Source organism: Bos javanicus, chromosome 12, assembly GCF_032452875.1.
Source record: "Bos javanicus breed banteng chromosome 12, ARS-OSU_banteng_1.0, whole genome shotgun sequence".
Taxonomy (NCBI): Eukaryota; Metazoa; Chordata; class Mammalia; order Artiodactyla; family Bovidae; genus Bos; species Bos javanicus.
Genome location: NC_083879.1, coordinates 44048193 through 44063181, shown reverse-complemented (window position 1 = coordinate 44063181; position 14989 = coordinate 44048193). Strand labels below are relative to the sequence as shown.

At 36.3% G+C, this 14989-nt stretch overlaps 1 protein-coding gene across 1 annotated transcript in view; it reads left to right on the top strand.

Moving 5' to 3' along the window:
- The window catches only part of KLHL1 (kelch like family member 1), a 540073-nt gene that overhangs the window by 505992 nt on the left and 19092 nt on the right, over positions 1–14989 (top strand). The window contains exon 9 of the mRNA XM_061435054.1: positions 8572–8784. Coding sequence (XP_061291038.1) covers positions 8572–8784 — 213 coding nt within the window. The remainder of the gene's footprint in view (positions 1–8571; positions 8785–14989) is intronic.

Sequence of the window (14989 nt, the reverse complement as noted above, 5' to 3'; positions counted from 1 at the left end):
GTCACTTCAGTCGTGTCCGACTCTGTGCGACCCCATAGACGGCAGCCCACCAGGCTCCCCAGTCCCTGGGATTCTCCAGGCAAGAACACTGGAGTGGGCTGTCATTTCCTTCTCCAATGCATGAAAGTGAAAAGTGAAAGTCAAGTCGCTCAGTCGTGTTCGACTCTTAGCGACCCTATGCATTGCAGCCTAACAGGCTCCTCCGTCCATGGGATTTTCCAGGCAAGAGTACCGGAGTGGGGTGCCATTGCCTTCTCCGATATATTCCTAAGTATTTTACTCTTTTCGTTGCAATGGTGAATGGAATTGTTTCCTTAATTTCTCTTTCTATTTTCTCATTATTAGTGTATAGGAATGCAAGGGATTTCTGTGTGTTGCTTTTATATCCTGCAACTTTACTATATTCATTGATTAGCTCTAGTAATTTTCTTGGATAAGGCAATGGCACCCCACTCAAGTACTTTTGCCTGGAAAACCTCATGGATGGAGGTTCCTGGTGGGCTGCAGTCCATGGGGTCGCGGAGTTGGACACGACTGAGCGACTTCACTTTCATTTTTCACTTTCATGCATTGGAGAAGGAAATGGCAACCCACTCCAGTGTCCTTGCCTGGAGAATCCCAGGGACGGGGAAGCCTCATGGGCTGCCATCTATGGGGTCACACAGAGTCGGACACGACTGAAGCGACTTAGCATAGTAATTATCTGGTGGAGTCTTTAGGGTCTTCTATGTAGAGGATCGTGTCATCTGCAAATAGTGAGAGTTTTACTTATTTTTTTCCAATTTGGGTTCCTTTTATTTATTTTTCTTCTCTGATTGCTGTGGCCAAAACTTCCAAAACTGTGTTGAATAGTAGTGGTGAAAGTGGGCACCCTTGTCCTGTTCCTGACTTTAGGGGAAATGCTTTCAATTTTTCACCATTGAGGATAATATTTGCTGTGGGTTTGTCATATATAGCTTTTATTATGTTGAGGTATATTCCTTCTATTCCTGCTCTCTAGAGAGTTTTTATCATAGATGGATGTTGAATTTTGTCAAAGTCTTTCTCTGCATCTATTGAAATATCATATGGCTTTTATTTTTCAATTTGTTAATGTGGTGTATTACTTTGATTGATTTGCAGATATTAAAGAATCCTTGCATCCCTGGGATAAAGCCCACTTGGTCATGGTGTATGATCTTTTTAAAGTGTTGTTTGATTCTGATTGCTAGAATTTTGTTAAGGATTTTTGCATCTATGTTCATCAGTGATATTGGCCTATAGTTTTCTTTTGTGGCATCTTTGTCAGGTTTTGGAATTAGGGTGATGGTGGCCTCATAGAATGAGTTTGGAAGTTTACCTGAACCCTTATAAAATCCACTCATTTAAAATGAACCTTTCCATCTTTTGTGTTCCTAAGACACATGACTGATACTTTTCTCTGCAATTTCTCAATATCTTATATCAGTGGAACTTAAACAGGTGCCTTTTCTTTGACAAGCATCATTTGTAAATCATTCTTTCTCAAGAATTAGAAATGAGTGCTTTGCTTTATTCATTAAAAATTACAAATACATACTTGCTATGATGACATATCAAAGAAAATAAATCGAACCCACCCTCAGAGAACTTACATTTATTAATATGGGGAATAAGAAATAGAAGAAGAAAGAAATTTAGAGTTGTAATAGGCATAGAGTGAGATTTGGCAAGAAAACTTTGAGGGATTAAAATGGAAGTGACTGTTTCTGCCAGCTTTTGGGTTAGTAAACTCTATCAGGTTGTGGGATGTAGCTCATAAACCTAAATTAATTTCTGTGTTTATAATCTTCAGAGATTTTTTTTTAGAAAGTAGAGCCACTTTCTAATAAAATAAGGTAAGTGTTCTGCCTTACGTTAGTCATCTGCTATAATAACAATAAGTCCGTTATGTTTGGGGCAACAAATTATGCTCAGGACCTGAGATTGTCTTTGCCAATATTTTAAAAACAAAATCCCTGTAGGAAATTCACAAATGGATAGCATACAGGGTGATATCTCTTAATAAGCTAATAAATAAATAACAAACCCATGTTAGATTAAATATACCATTGTTCCAGGCAAGGGGAGAAGATAAAAATACAGTTCAAATTTAGTTGAAATATATTCTTTCTGAGTTTTGGCTTCTGGAAGAGGTTTTGCCAACCAACAACTAATGTCCAGTGAGGCAGTTTTGCCAACCAAGAGCTAATGCCCAGTGAGCAGTGAAAAACTGTAAGTTCCTCAGTTGCTAGAGCAGAGCACCTTGCAGGGAACCCTGATGGTGTTTGTACTGAAGAGCAGGCTGATATTCCTGGGGTTCTTGCCTGATTTTTCACTGCTGCTGATAAAATAGTCACCTTAATTGTGACAGAAATTAATGCTCAAGGTCTTTGGAGAGCTAGATTGGCTTGGTTCAGGAGGAAACTCTGGAGTAACTCTCACAAACTCTGTATTTATAGTCTGAATATTCCCTCTGGTGTAGTTGCTTGTCCACCGGCTTTTATTGAAAACCCCCCAGCTAGGGCCCCTCAGCAGCTGAGCTACTGTTTACAATCAGAGCACATGAGATGATAACATCCAGACACAATTTACTTCGTTCTTATATCAAAATAACTTTTCTTCTGAAAACAACTTTGCTTTTTGGTGATGAACAAATTGATTTGAAATTATAGTAAACCAATACACAACAAAGTCTGAGATTGAGTTTGCCACACATACCAACATTTGGCAACATTACCAACCAGGGTTCTTGGCTTTCCACAATTATTAGAAATTGATTAGCAGCCAGACAAAAACTTCAGTCAAGGCTTTATTGAGGCTCCTGCTGCAGCAGCGGGGAAAAGAATAAAAAATAAATTCCCTTGCTGGCTTGGTCCCAGTGGGAGGCAAGCTCTTTCCTTATACAGAATGAGGGTAGGGCCAAGTCCAGGGGATGGGCCAGAGGGGCAGCTTAGGTATTTTGCCCACCCCTGAGGCAAAGTTTTAGGCAGGGGACATGAACACTATTCTGCTTTTCTCAAGGCTCTTCAAAAGTGGCAGTTAGGTTGTTTTGTATCTTCTGTCCAGAATTTGTCCTAACTGTGCATGTGTGCAGTTATTTTTAGTCCCATAGAGTTTCTCTACATTTTGTTTCTCAAGCTATATCCAGGTGCAAGGATTGCCACATTTCAGCAAAGCATTCCAGATTCTAGGCCTGTCTCAAGTGGGAATAAAAGCAGTCATGCAGCCAATTGTGTAAGCTTACTGAAATCCCTCTCACTGTATTGTCAGACACTCCTCAAGAACCTCTCATGGAAATTACTCACTAAAAGGCACATGCAGGAGTATTCTGGTAGCAGGTATGAGAAGCCTGGGGTGAGATGAAAGAGTTCTCCATCAATTGAAAAACAAAAGACCAAACAAAGTTCTGGATCTAGAGTTTTTTCTAAGGTGTTATATATACCACAATTTCTATAACCATCCCTCAAGTTATGTATGTGTCATTGAGTTATGATAAAGTATGTGTGTGTGGATTAGTCTCTCAGTCACATCCGACTCTTTGTCACCCCATGAACTGTAGCTTGCCAGGCTCTGCTGTCCATGAAATTCTCCATAGGAGAATACTGGACTGGGTTGCCATTCCCTTCTCTAGGGTACCTTCCAACCCAGGGATTGAACCTAGGTCTCTCATATTGCAGGCAGATTGTTTATCATCTGAGCCACCAGGGAAGCCAGTGATAAAATATGCCACATATTAAATAACTTTCCCTAGAATACAGATTATAAATAACAGATTTCTGGGGAAAAGACAAAATGGGATAAAAAAAGACTTTCTCTTGGAGATGTACCTGAACTGATTAATGAGAGAAAAATGAACAGTAATCCACCTTATATAATAACAAGGTACCTAGGACAGAATCCACAATGGCACACAGTGCTGGAAAGGATCTAGTGCTATGACAGAAGCTTCTAATTGCCTCTTAATACTCATTCACTCCTTTTTATATGATAGTATGCACAGCACTGTTAGCTAGGCAGGAGACCACCTAAAATAAAGACAAATTTTCCCAGCACCTTATCAATCAGGTATTGTCATGTAGCTAATTTCTGGTCAACAGGAGATAAAAAGTGAGTTGTGCAACTTAAAAGATGAAACTTAAAGGGGAAGGATTATATTCCTTCTATTTATCCTCTATCTTTCTGTTTGAACTATTTTTGTAATAGTTAGAACTCTACCATCAGGACCAGAACAATTGTAGAAAATTCTCCACAAAGCTTTAATATTGTTACACATTTCAAGGCAAAAAAAAAAAAAAGAAAGAAAAAGACAACTTTTTTTTCAACATATTTTCAAGGTTATTTGTAAATGTAATAGCTTTGGAAGATAGCAATGTCTTTTTGAGGGACAGAGAGCAGATTCGTTCCTTGACTGAAATAATAAACACAATATTGCCCTTCAGAGCAACAAGTTTGCTGGCAATCCCTTTAAAGATGATAATTAAAAACTCCAGATGTGAAAAAAAGCCCTCCAAGTAAACGGCATTCACCTAAATCTCTCTGCATCACCCTGGTGGGACTAGGGAATGGCAATCCACTCCAGTATTCTTGCTTGGAGAATTCCATGGACAGAGAAGCCTGGTGGGCTACAGTCCTTGGGGTGGCAAAAGTCACACAAAGCTTAGCACGTAAGTCATCCTACAGATGATAGATTGAAAGTTGGAAGCAGCCTGGATCTCAACATATCAACAAACCCTCCTTACATTTGAACTCATATCTTTAAATAATGCAGAATTTATTTCCTCCAACTGCCATATTGTATGGACAGCCATACCCCAAAGACATTGCAGGTTTGATTCCAGACCACTGTAATAAAGCATATATTGCGATAAATGGAGTCACACATTTTTTTTGTTTGTTTGTTGTTTCCCAGTGCATATGAAAATTGTATTTACACTATTGTTCTTCAGTCACTAAGTCGTGCCTGACTCTGCAACTCCATGGACTGTAGCAAACAAGGTCTCCCTATCCCACACCATCTCCCAGAGTTCACCCAAGTTCATGACCATTGAGTCAGTGATGCTATCCAACTGTCTCATCCTCTGCTGCCTTCTTCTCTTTTTGCCTTCAATCTTTCCCATCATTAGGGTCTTTTCCAGTGAGTAGGCTCTTTGCATTAGGTAGCCAAAATATTGGAGCTTCGGCTTCAGCATCAGTCCTTCCAATGAATATTCAGGGTTCATTTCCCTTATGATTGACTGGGTGAATCTCCTTGTTGTCCAAAGGACTCAAATCTTCTCCAGAACCACGGTTCAAAAGCACCAATTCTTCGGCGCTCAGCCTTCTTTATGGTACAACTCTCACATCAGAACCTGACCACTAGAAAAACATAGCTTTGACTACATAGGCCTTTGTCAGCAAATTTACACTAAACCATAGTTTATTAAGTTTGAAATGGCATTATGTCTTTACAAACAATCTACACACCTTACTTAATTTTAAAAAGTACTTTATTATTTGAAAATGCAGAATTGACATATAACTTTGTTATGTTAAAAAATGCAATATCTGCAAAATGTGACAAGGTGGAGTACAATCAAAGGCAATAAATGCATAAATTATACATAAAATGACATATGCCTGTACTAGAATTTAAAATATATGGCACTGAGATGGGCAACTGGCAACTAGATCTCAAAATAGGAAGGCCTGTTTACTAAAGTTTATGTAAAAGTTTTCTGTAAAGCTGAATAAACACATAATTTAGGGAAAATGGTATGAAAGATTCATTCATTGTCAGCAAAATTCTAGAAGAGTTTACTTAAGGCTATTTTTGACCTCCTGCCAATTTTTGCATGCAAGGAGGGACATACTGATCAATATTCACAGCAAACTGATTTATGACACTAATGTCTCCTGAGAATGTTATTTTTTTTTTGTCCTTATTGTGTCCGAATGAAATTCCAACTCCATTGCATAGCATACAATGCTCTTCATTTTCAGTCAGTCCTTTTCATCCTAGCAGCCATCTCTCCTTTCCCCTGTTTACTACCATCTGTTCCATCAATATGACATACTTGCCACTCTTTATTTATCATGTGCTATGACCTTTCATGTCCCTTGTCTTTACACATAATGCTTTCCCTGTATGTAACACTTTTCCCTATTTCTTTATCTTACAAATTTCTACTCATCGTTCAACTCTAAGTTAAAAATGTCATGTTTCCTTTTCTTGCCATGAAACTGTCAGATGTCACTTTTTATTTTGTCAGTGCCTTTATTTCTAGTATCAGATTCTTCTCTGCTCTTCATATTCTCAACATTTAATTTGTCATTGTAGTGAAATAAAATAGGGAACCATTCTAAATTATGATTAAATAGTTTGTCAGAGGAGATCTGAGAAGATAACCTTGGATAATTGCTGATGAATTTTTATGTATGCATTACACTTTTTTCTAACTGCAAAATCTTTTCTAGTATTGAAATACATCCGTTGGTTTTAATAAAGACTCCATTAAAGCAGTCCAAAATGACACTTTCATCTTTTCTATACAATTTTCTCATTTCTTTTTCAGATTATTTAAGGAAAAAAAATGTAGTATATTTATTCTTTTCCAGCAGCTTTGCCCTAGTATTAATAATTTATATTGCATTATCCAAACTAATTTCGTTGTTAATCTGTAGACTACATAATACTAAAGAACATTAAAATGGACTTCCCTGGTGGCTCAGACGGTAAAGTGTCTTGCTTACAATGTGGGAGACCTGGGTTCAATCCCTGGGTCGGGAAGATACTCTGGAGAAGAAAATGGCAACCCACTCCAGTACTCTTGCCTGGAAAATCCCATGGACAGAGGAGCCTGGTAGGCTACAGTCCATGGGGTCCCAAAGAACTGGACACGACTGAGTGACTTCACTTTCTTTCTGTGCTCGATTCGGCAGCACATATACTAAAATTGGAACGATACAGAGAAGAACATTAAAATGGACTTTTACCATGTGAAATAAAATACTGATGACCTAGGTTACACTTTAGTAAATTATAAAATAACAGCTGCTGCTGCTGCTAAGTCGCTTCAGTCGTGTCCGACTCTGTGCGACCCCATAGACGGCAGCCCACCAGGCTCCTCCTTCCATGGGATTTTGGCTTCCTCTTTCACTTAGGGTCAATGACTACATTTGTTTTAGAGAATAGACAAAATCTAAACACCTGTGTGAAGTCCCTGTACCTGAACCCATCAGCTCATCTCCCACCCTGCCCATAATCTCTGCTCCTGCTGCTCTGGCCTCTGCTGCCCTTGAAACTTTGTACTCATCTGTTTGAACGTGAAAGTGTTAGTTGCTCAGTCATGTTCTACTCTTTATGACAATATGGAGTGCCAGCCTCCTCTGTTTAGCTGGCTTCAAATTTTCCCCTCTTAGAAGTTCCTGCACTCACCTCCAACCACTATTATTCTCATGAAATTCTTGGACAAACTTTTTCTTCCCAATGAGACCTTTTCTGGTGTTTAAAATTGTGACCACATTTTAATTGTAATTGATATTTACAGTTCTAACTCTCATTCCCACCAGTTTCACTCCTGGTCCCACTTTCTTGCTCTGTGTCAACAGTGTGTATTCTGTCTGTATACCCTCTAGTAGAATTGAGTGCAGGGAATTTTCTTCTTGTTTTGTTTATGGATACATTCACAAAATTTTGGATGGTATGTGACATGTACTAGGCCTTCAAACTTACGTGCTGAATAAATGGGTAAATAAATAAATACAACTCTGTATCTTAATGTGATCCAATCTTCATGACTGGGATCAAATAAGCAAAACTTATTTTTATTAGGAATGGATGATGTATTTCTACTTCTGTATTTATGAATGTATTTTAAGTAAAATTTATGCTGTATTATATATTTTCCTGGGTTCCGATCATAACTCTCAGTAATGAAATAGCAAAATAAGTGCATCAAGTAAGTTTCAGCAATATTTACTCAGGCTAATATTGTTGTACTCTTTTTTCCTATAAAGTTTTGTCTGTCCAGATTACACATTAGCTATAGTATAGACACTAATTAAGATAGTATGACAATATGTGTATAGATTATTTCATTTATTTAATGTTCTAAACTATGAATACAGAGCACAAGAAGTAAGCATGATCTACATACTGGAAAAATCAATTGCTGAATAACAAGTAAAATAATTGATTTTTTTCTGATTATCCTCATTTTCAAGAGAAATTGAAAATAAATATCTTACTATTTTTACAATAGACATTCCTTGATATTTATTAAAATAATACATTAAGATTATTTAATTACATATGTAAAAACAGTTTTAATCTAATATTCTAGAAATAGTAGTTAGAAAACTATAGTAGTTTAAATTTCATCTAGTATACAGTATATTAGAATCATAAGAAGTCCAGGTATAGGAAATTAGTTATAGAGTACCTTTAACAAAAATTTCCATGCGAAGTAACATTTTTTAACACATTGGAGGCTCAGGTAGTGATTGAAATTTTATTTTTCAAGGAATTTTCCTTTCCTCCATTTGTCATATAGACTGATATACTAAATCATGTTTTCTCAATTGTGTTTTTAGGTTGTATTCAGTTGGCGGTCGTGATGGAAGCTCCTGTTTGAGTTCAATGGAATACTATGATCCTCACACAAATAAGTGGAATATGTGTGCTCCAATGTGTAAGCGGAGAGGGGGTGTAGGAGTGGCCACATGCGATGGTTTCCTTTATGCAGTAGGAGGTCATGATGCTCCTGCTTCAAATCACTGTTCTCGGCTACTAGACTATGTAGAAAGGTGAGAACCCAATGCATGGTTAAAATGAAAGACAGAATGTGAATTACATTGATACCTAATGCAAGTGACCATATCAACAAAATATGCCCAATCTGCCTAAGCTAAGAAAGTTAATTCAACTCCTAGAGCTGTTTCATTAGTCTCTTTCTTTCTCCTTCTCTCTCTTTCTCTTGCTCATGTATCACACAAACACACACACACAATATACTATGTCTTATTTTTTCTTTCCTCATCGTCATTCCTTCCCTCCTTCTTTCTTTCTTTCTTACCTTTTCAACTAATATTTTTTGAAATCTTACAATTTTATTCACATAATCCTAAAGTAATCTTTAAACGTCTCATGAATACATTTTATTTTTTAATTTAAATTTATTTATTTTAATTGGAGGCTAATTACTTTACAATATTGTATTGGTTTTGCCATACGTCAACAAGAAGTTCATTTAAAATAAAGCTGTAAGTACTTTTTAAATGTATGAATGCCTGTTAATTTTCTTTAAAAAATTGAATATTTCATTTATTTTTTTTATTCATCCTGTCGTATTCGTTCTACTACTCACTTCAAATTTACAAAGATGAATTATGAGCTTTGTTTAATGCCATACCTTTCACAATGTAAGACAGATTTATTAAAACTGTATTCTCTATAATTTTGAAGTATAACAGAAATATAGATCCTCTTTTAACTCTTCCTAAAAATGGCAGGTGCACAGAGGTTGGAGTGAAAAGTCACCTTGGCTTCAGTCTTGGTCCAACAATGGACACACTTCTGGCATGGTTATAACAAATTTCTCTTTCACAGCTGCACATCGCTTAGCACTATTATGTCATGTGCAGTAAGAGTTAGAGAGACTTTTAGTGATATTTATATTTTCAACTGGACATGGAAAGATAGACTAGTTCCAAATTGGAAAAGGAGTACATCAAGGCTGTATATTGTCACCCTGTTTGTTTAACTTATATGCAGAGTACATCATGAGAAATGCTAGGCTGGATAAAGCACAAGCTGGAATCAAGATTGCCAGGAGAAATATCAATAACCTCAGATATGCAGAGGACAGCACCCTTATGGCAGAAACTGAAGAAGAACTAAAGACCCTCTTGATGAAAGTCAAAGGGGAGAGTGAAAAAGTTGGCTTAAAGCTCAACATTCAGAAAACGAAGATCATGGCATCTGGTCCCATAACTTCATGGCAAATAGATGGGGAAACAATTGAAACAGTGACAGACTTTATCTTCTTGGGCTCCAAAATCACGGCAGATGGTGACTGCAGCCATGAAATTAAGACACTTGTTCTTTGGAAGAAAAGTTATAACCAACCTAGACAGCTTATTAAAAAGCAGACTTTTGCCAACAAAAGTCCATCTAGTCAAAGTTTTGGTTTTCTCTTGTAGTCGCGTATGGATGTGAGAGTTGGACTATAAAGAAAACTGAGCACCAAAGAATTGATGCTTTTGAACTGTGCTATTGGAGAAGACTCTTGAGGGTCCCTTGGACTGCACAGAGATCCAACCAGTCCATCCTAAAGGAAATCAGTCCTGAATATTCATTGGAAGGACTGATGCTGAAGCTGAAATTCCAATATTTTGGCCACCTAATGCAAAGATCTGACTCATTTGAAATGACCCTGATGCTGGGAAAGATTGAAGACTGGAGGAGAAGGGGACAACAGAAGATGAGATGGTTGGTTGGCATCACCGACTCACTGGGCATGAGTTTGAGTAAAGTCCAGGAACTGGTGATGGAAAGGGAACCCTGGCTTGTAGTCCATGGGGTCTCAAAGAGTCAGACACGACTGAGCAACTGAACTGATTACATAAGGCAACATGTTGATATATGAAGAAGTGAGATTAGAGAATACTGAAATTATTTTTTTAATCAGCTGGAATAGGATAAGTAATGCTATTGTAGTGAATAACTTCAAAATTCTCAGTGACTTCACACTGTAAGCTCTTTTTCTTTTTCATGCCACATATCTATGAAAGCCATGATTTTATTACTCTGGTACTCAGAATGAGATATAAGATAAAATACGAGCACCTGTTGGTTTCAATGTCAGAAGGGAAAAGCCAGAGAGTAGTACTACATTGGTCATCCATTCATAAAGATTCAATCTTCAAATAGTAAAAATACAATTTTCCTTTATTTATGCTTTGTTGAAAACTCAGTCTCATGGCCACTGAAATTTTCAGAGTGTGGGAAGACATTATCTGACGTTGTACCTGGGAGAAGAACAAGAGATGTCTGGCATATCATACTGATGAACATAGCTATTTTCCTCTTAATATTAGGAGACCACATCCTTTATATTTATGTCTGTTAGCAGAATAGACAGTGGGAGAAGGGGGCTATCTCTCATTTATGATTTTTTTTCTAAAAATGAATTAGCATTTTTACTGAGAATAAAGTCATTGAAAGAGATAGTTTATAGCAAACAGGCTCTGTTCAAACTTGAGGTCCTTCTTGGATAAACATGTCTAACAATATTGTTACTCTATGAAATGGACTGTAGATTTACATATATATATATATAAAGAATGGCATTAAGCTCACCATAGTTTCATTCCACCATTATCTTATCCAGTGAAATTAGGAACTAGAGGTACTACAGTGAGGATGGTGGCCAGAATACAAATTAATAGATGTATACTTTTACACACACACATATAATCATTTATTTTAAAATACTGCCAACAGAATGGCAGGTTATTCACATTTTCCTCTGTAAAATTCTTGGGAAAAAATGACAAAGAAGAGGAATATGACAAGCGTCTGAATTTCACAGCAAATATCTTATATGTAAATGTCACTAATTAAATGATATTTCATACACATATTCTTTCCTAAGTTTACTCTCTAATGTATTAAAATGGTGTTTGTGAACAGAGGCATAAATAATACAGTCTAGGAATACATTTATAAAGCAAGATTATATTTAAATAAGTGTAGTTATTTTAAGTTATAGGAGTACAGTAAGAATGAATAGCTTAAGTAATGCAGAAGCACACAGCACCATTATTATTCTTATCCAAGCTCATACCATGTGTCAGGTTGATAACATTTTTGCACTTTTTATGAGATATATTCTATATTGATGATTTCACATGTAAATCATCAATAAATCAGGATACATAATGTTGCCCTTGTAGAATTACTTTACACATATAATGTAAGGAATATTTCTTAGTGTATAACCACAGGCAAACAAATCATTAGGAATAGCAGATAGTGTAAATGCGGTTTTATAGATAAATAAATAGGTACACAGACCAAAATTGTTTTACAATGATTTCTTATAGAAGTGTGTATGTGTGCATACTCACTTGTATCCAATTCTTTGTGACCCTATGGAGAGAGCCCACCAGGGTTTCTCTGTCCATTGGATTTTCCAGGAAAAAATACTGGAGTGAGTTGCCATTTCCTTCTTTACTTATAAGAATGTAAATACATTATAAACTAGTAAAGTACAGTTATATAACATCTATCAAAAATTGTAGAATTGGGCTTCCTTAAGTGCAAGGAACCTTGGTATCTTAAAGCAGAACAGAAAAGACAGCAGGGACTGAATAAGAACAGGGAATCTAGAATAGCTAATGGAAGAGTAAAATCTAATGTTGCAGACAAGCCTCACTCTAGTGAGAATGTCTTAGTGAACAAAATCAGTGTCCAAAAATACAGGAAGTTCTAGCAGAATTTCGATTCAGAAAGTAAAATTCATTAGAAAGAGCACATTCATCAATCTATTTACTTATTCAATAACTATTGCTTTGGGTGTACTTTTCACTGTACTATATCTTAAAATGTTTTAGAATAAAGAGATAAGGAAATGAATAATTAGAATTTTAAGATCACAAACAAATTGGGAAATTAGGCAAAGGACTGGAAAATATGCTCAAAGACGATTCTAATAAGAGACCAGGACCATCTTTGTCCTTTAATCTGCATATCAGTAATGAAATGTAATAGGAAAGGGGTGCCAAGATCAAAGGAACTTCCTAAACTCGCCTTTGAAGTACCCACTTTGTTTCCTCCAATCTTTTCCCCTTAGAGTAGCCAGAGGAATATTTTCATGATGCAGAATTGGCAGAATTGAAGTGCAATGGAGTTTTCCTTTGTTTCAATTGTATCAACATAATAAAAAATTATTTGTTTTGCAACAATTTTCCCACTAAAACAGATTCTATGTGCTGGTCAAGATCATCTTGTCTATTCCTATATTCTTCCACTTGGCTCAATTCCTGGCACTGATTAAGCAATCAACAAACATTTATTGAGTCATTAGACAATAAGTAAAAAATAAATAAATAAATAAAACCCTTAAATTTCTCCAAGGAAAAATCTCATGAGATATACTGTAAATAGGTAGTCAGAAAGATAGATAGATAGATAGATTTTAAAAGAAATGGATGGATGGCCGTTTGGATGGACTGATGGAAAGATATGTAGATAAATTTTGACTTTTTATTTCTCTATTTGTATGTGAATAGCCATTTCCATCATCATAAGCTGAGGATTCTTGATTTATATATATTTTAGACATACTTTTAATAGAAAATTTTTGATGGGACAAAAATATTAAGTAAGCATTATTCAGGTATTAGTTGAAAATTATATCATACTGATAAACACTATTAACAATGCTCACAATTTTTTATATATTGCTTATAATAAGTATAAACATTTGTTCAAAATCTACCAAACTCCTAAGTCATAACTGAAAAAGTTGTATAAAATAACAGTGTGCTATGTGCTTAGTCATACCTGACTCTTTGTGACCCCATGGGCTGTAGTCTGCCTGGTTCTTCTGTCCATGGGAATTCATTACTGTCATCATGCATATGTGCATGCTAAGTCACTTCAGTTGTGTCCAACTCTGTGCGACCCCATGGACTGTAGCCCACCCAGTTCTTCTGTCCATGGGATTCTCCAGGCAAGAATACTGAAGTGGGATGCCATGCCCTCTTCCAGGGTACCTTCCTGACCCAGCCCGCCTCTCTTATATCTAACCTGCACTGACAGGGGGGTTCTTTACCACTTACATCACCTGGGAAGCTGATCTTTGTTAAAAAAATAAAATAACAAGATTTACTGTCTTTACATGTAGTATAAATGCATTACCCACTTAATTAAATAATTCTTTTAAAAGTACCATAAATATTAACATATAAAGCAAGAATCAGATTTTGAAGTTTTCATTTCTCCTGATTTCTCATTGCAAACTTTTGATTTCGATATGATACAAGAATTTCTGAGCACCGAAGACAGATGATAAAGGAGAGGCTTATTTTAATTTTAATTATGGATGCTTAGTTATACCAAGGCTTATATGGTGTATTCATATATTAATTCATATTTGTATTTTTATATGAGGTCCTAATTTTGTACAAAAATGTATTTACTTGAATTGTTTAAGGTTAAAATGTTAGGTAGACACTTTTGCACTTTTAATAAGTATTAATTTTTATTCTCTTTAAGATATTATTGTTAGAGCCAGTCAAATGAGTATAGCATGAAAAGACTAACTGGGTTTTTTGCCATTGCTTTTCTATTATTGTGCATGTATAATCTTTGCTATTTCTTTGATAGCTAATTATGTTCAAATTTTTATAGAAACATATACAATAGATGGAGATCCTTCTACATTAAAAGAGGGGCCCTACTTTATATATAGATGCAATAATTATTAACCTAGGCCATAGCTATACTACTTTATGTTTGTGATTAGATATTTGCCTCAATGGTTTGTGAGGCCAGTGTTATCTTTGGAGTGAAAATTTGGACACAGGGAGTGGCAGATTAATCGGCTGTCTTAGGATATTGTGCCTGGAATTCTGGCTTTGAAGGAAGACATGAAAATACAAAATGTGATGTCTTATACAGATGGAAGGATATCAACCTTGGTATCAAACTGTAAATTTTATTTTCATGTTGAGACAGCTATTTCAGTTCAGTTCAGTTCAGTCGCTCAGTCGTGTCCGACTCTTTGTGACCCCATAAATCGCCACGCCAGGCCTCTCTGTCCATCACCAACTCCCGGAGTTCACTCAAGCTCACGTCCATCGAGTCAGTGATGCCATCCAGCCATCTCATCCTCTGTTGTCCCCTTTTCCTCCTGCCCCCAATACTTCCCAGCATCAGATTCTTTTCCAGTGAGTCAACTCTGCTACGTTACACAGTTAAAATTTCACTCCCATGTCTAAAAGT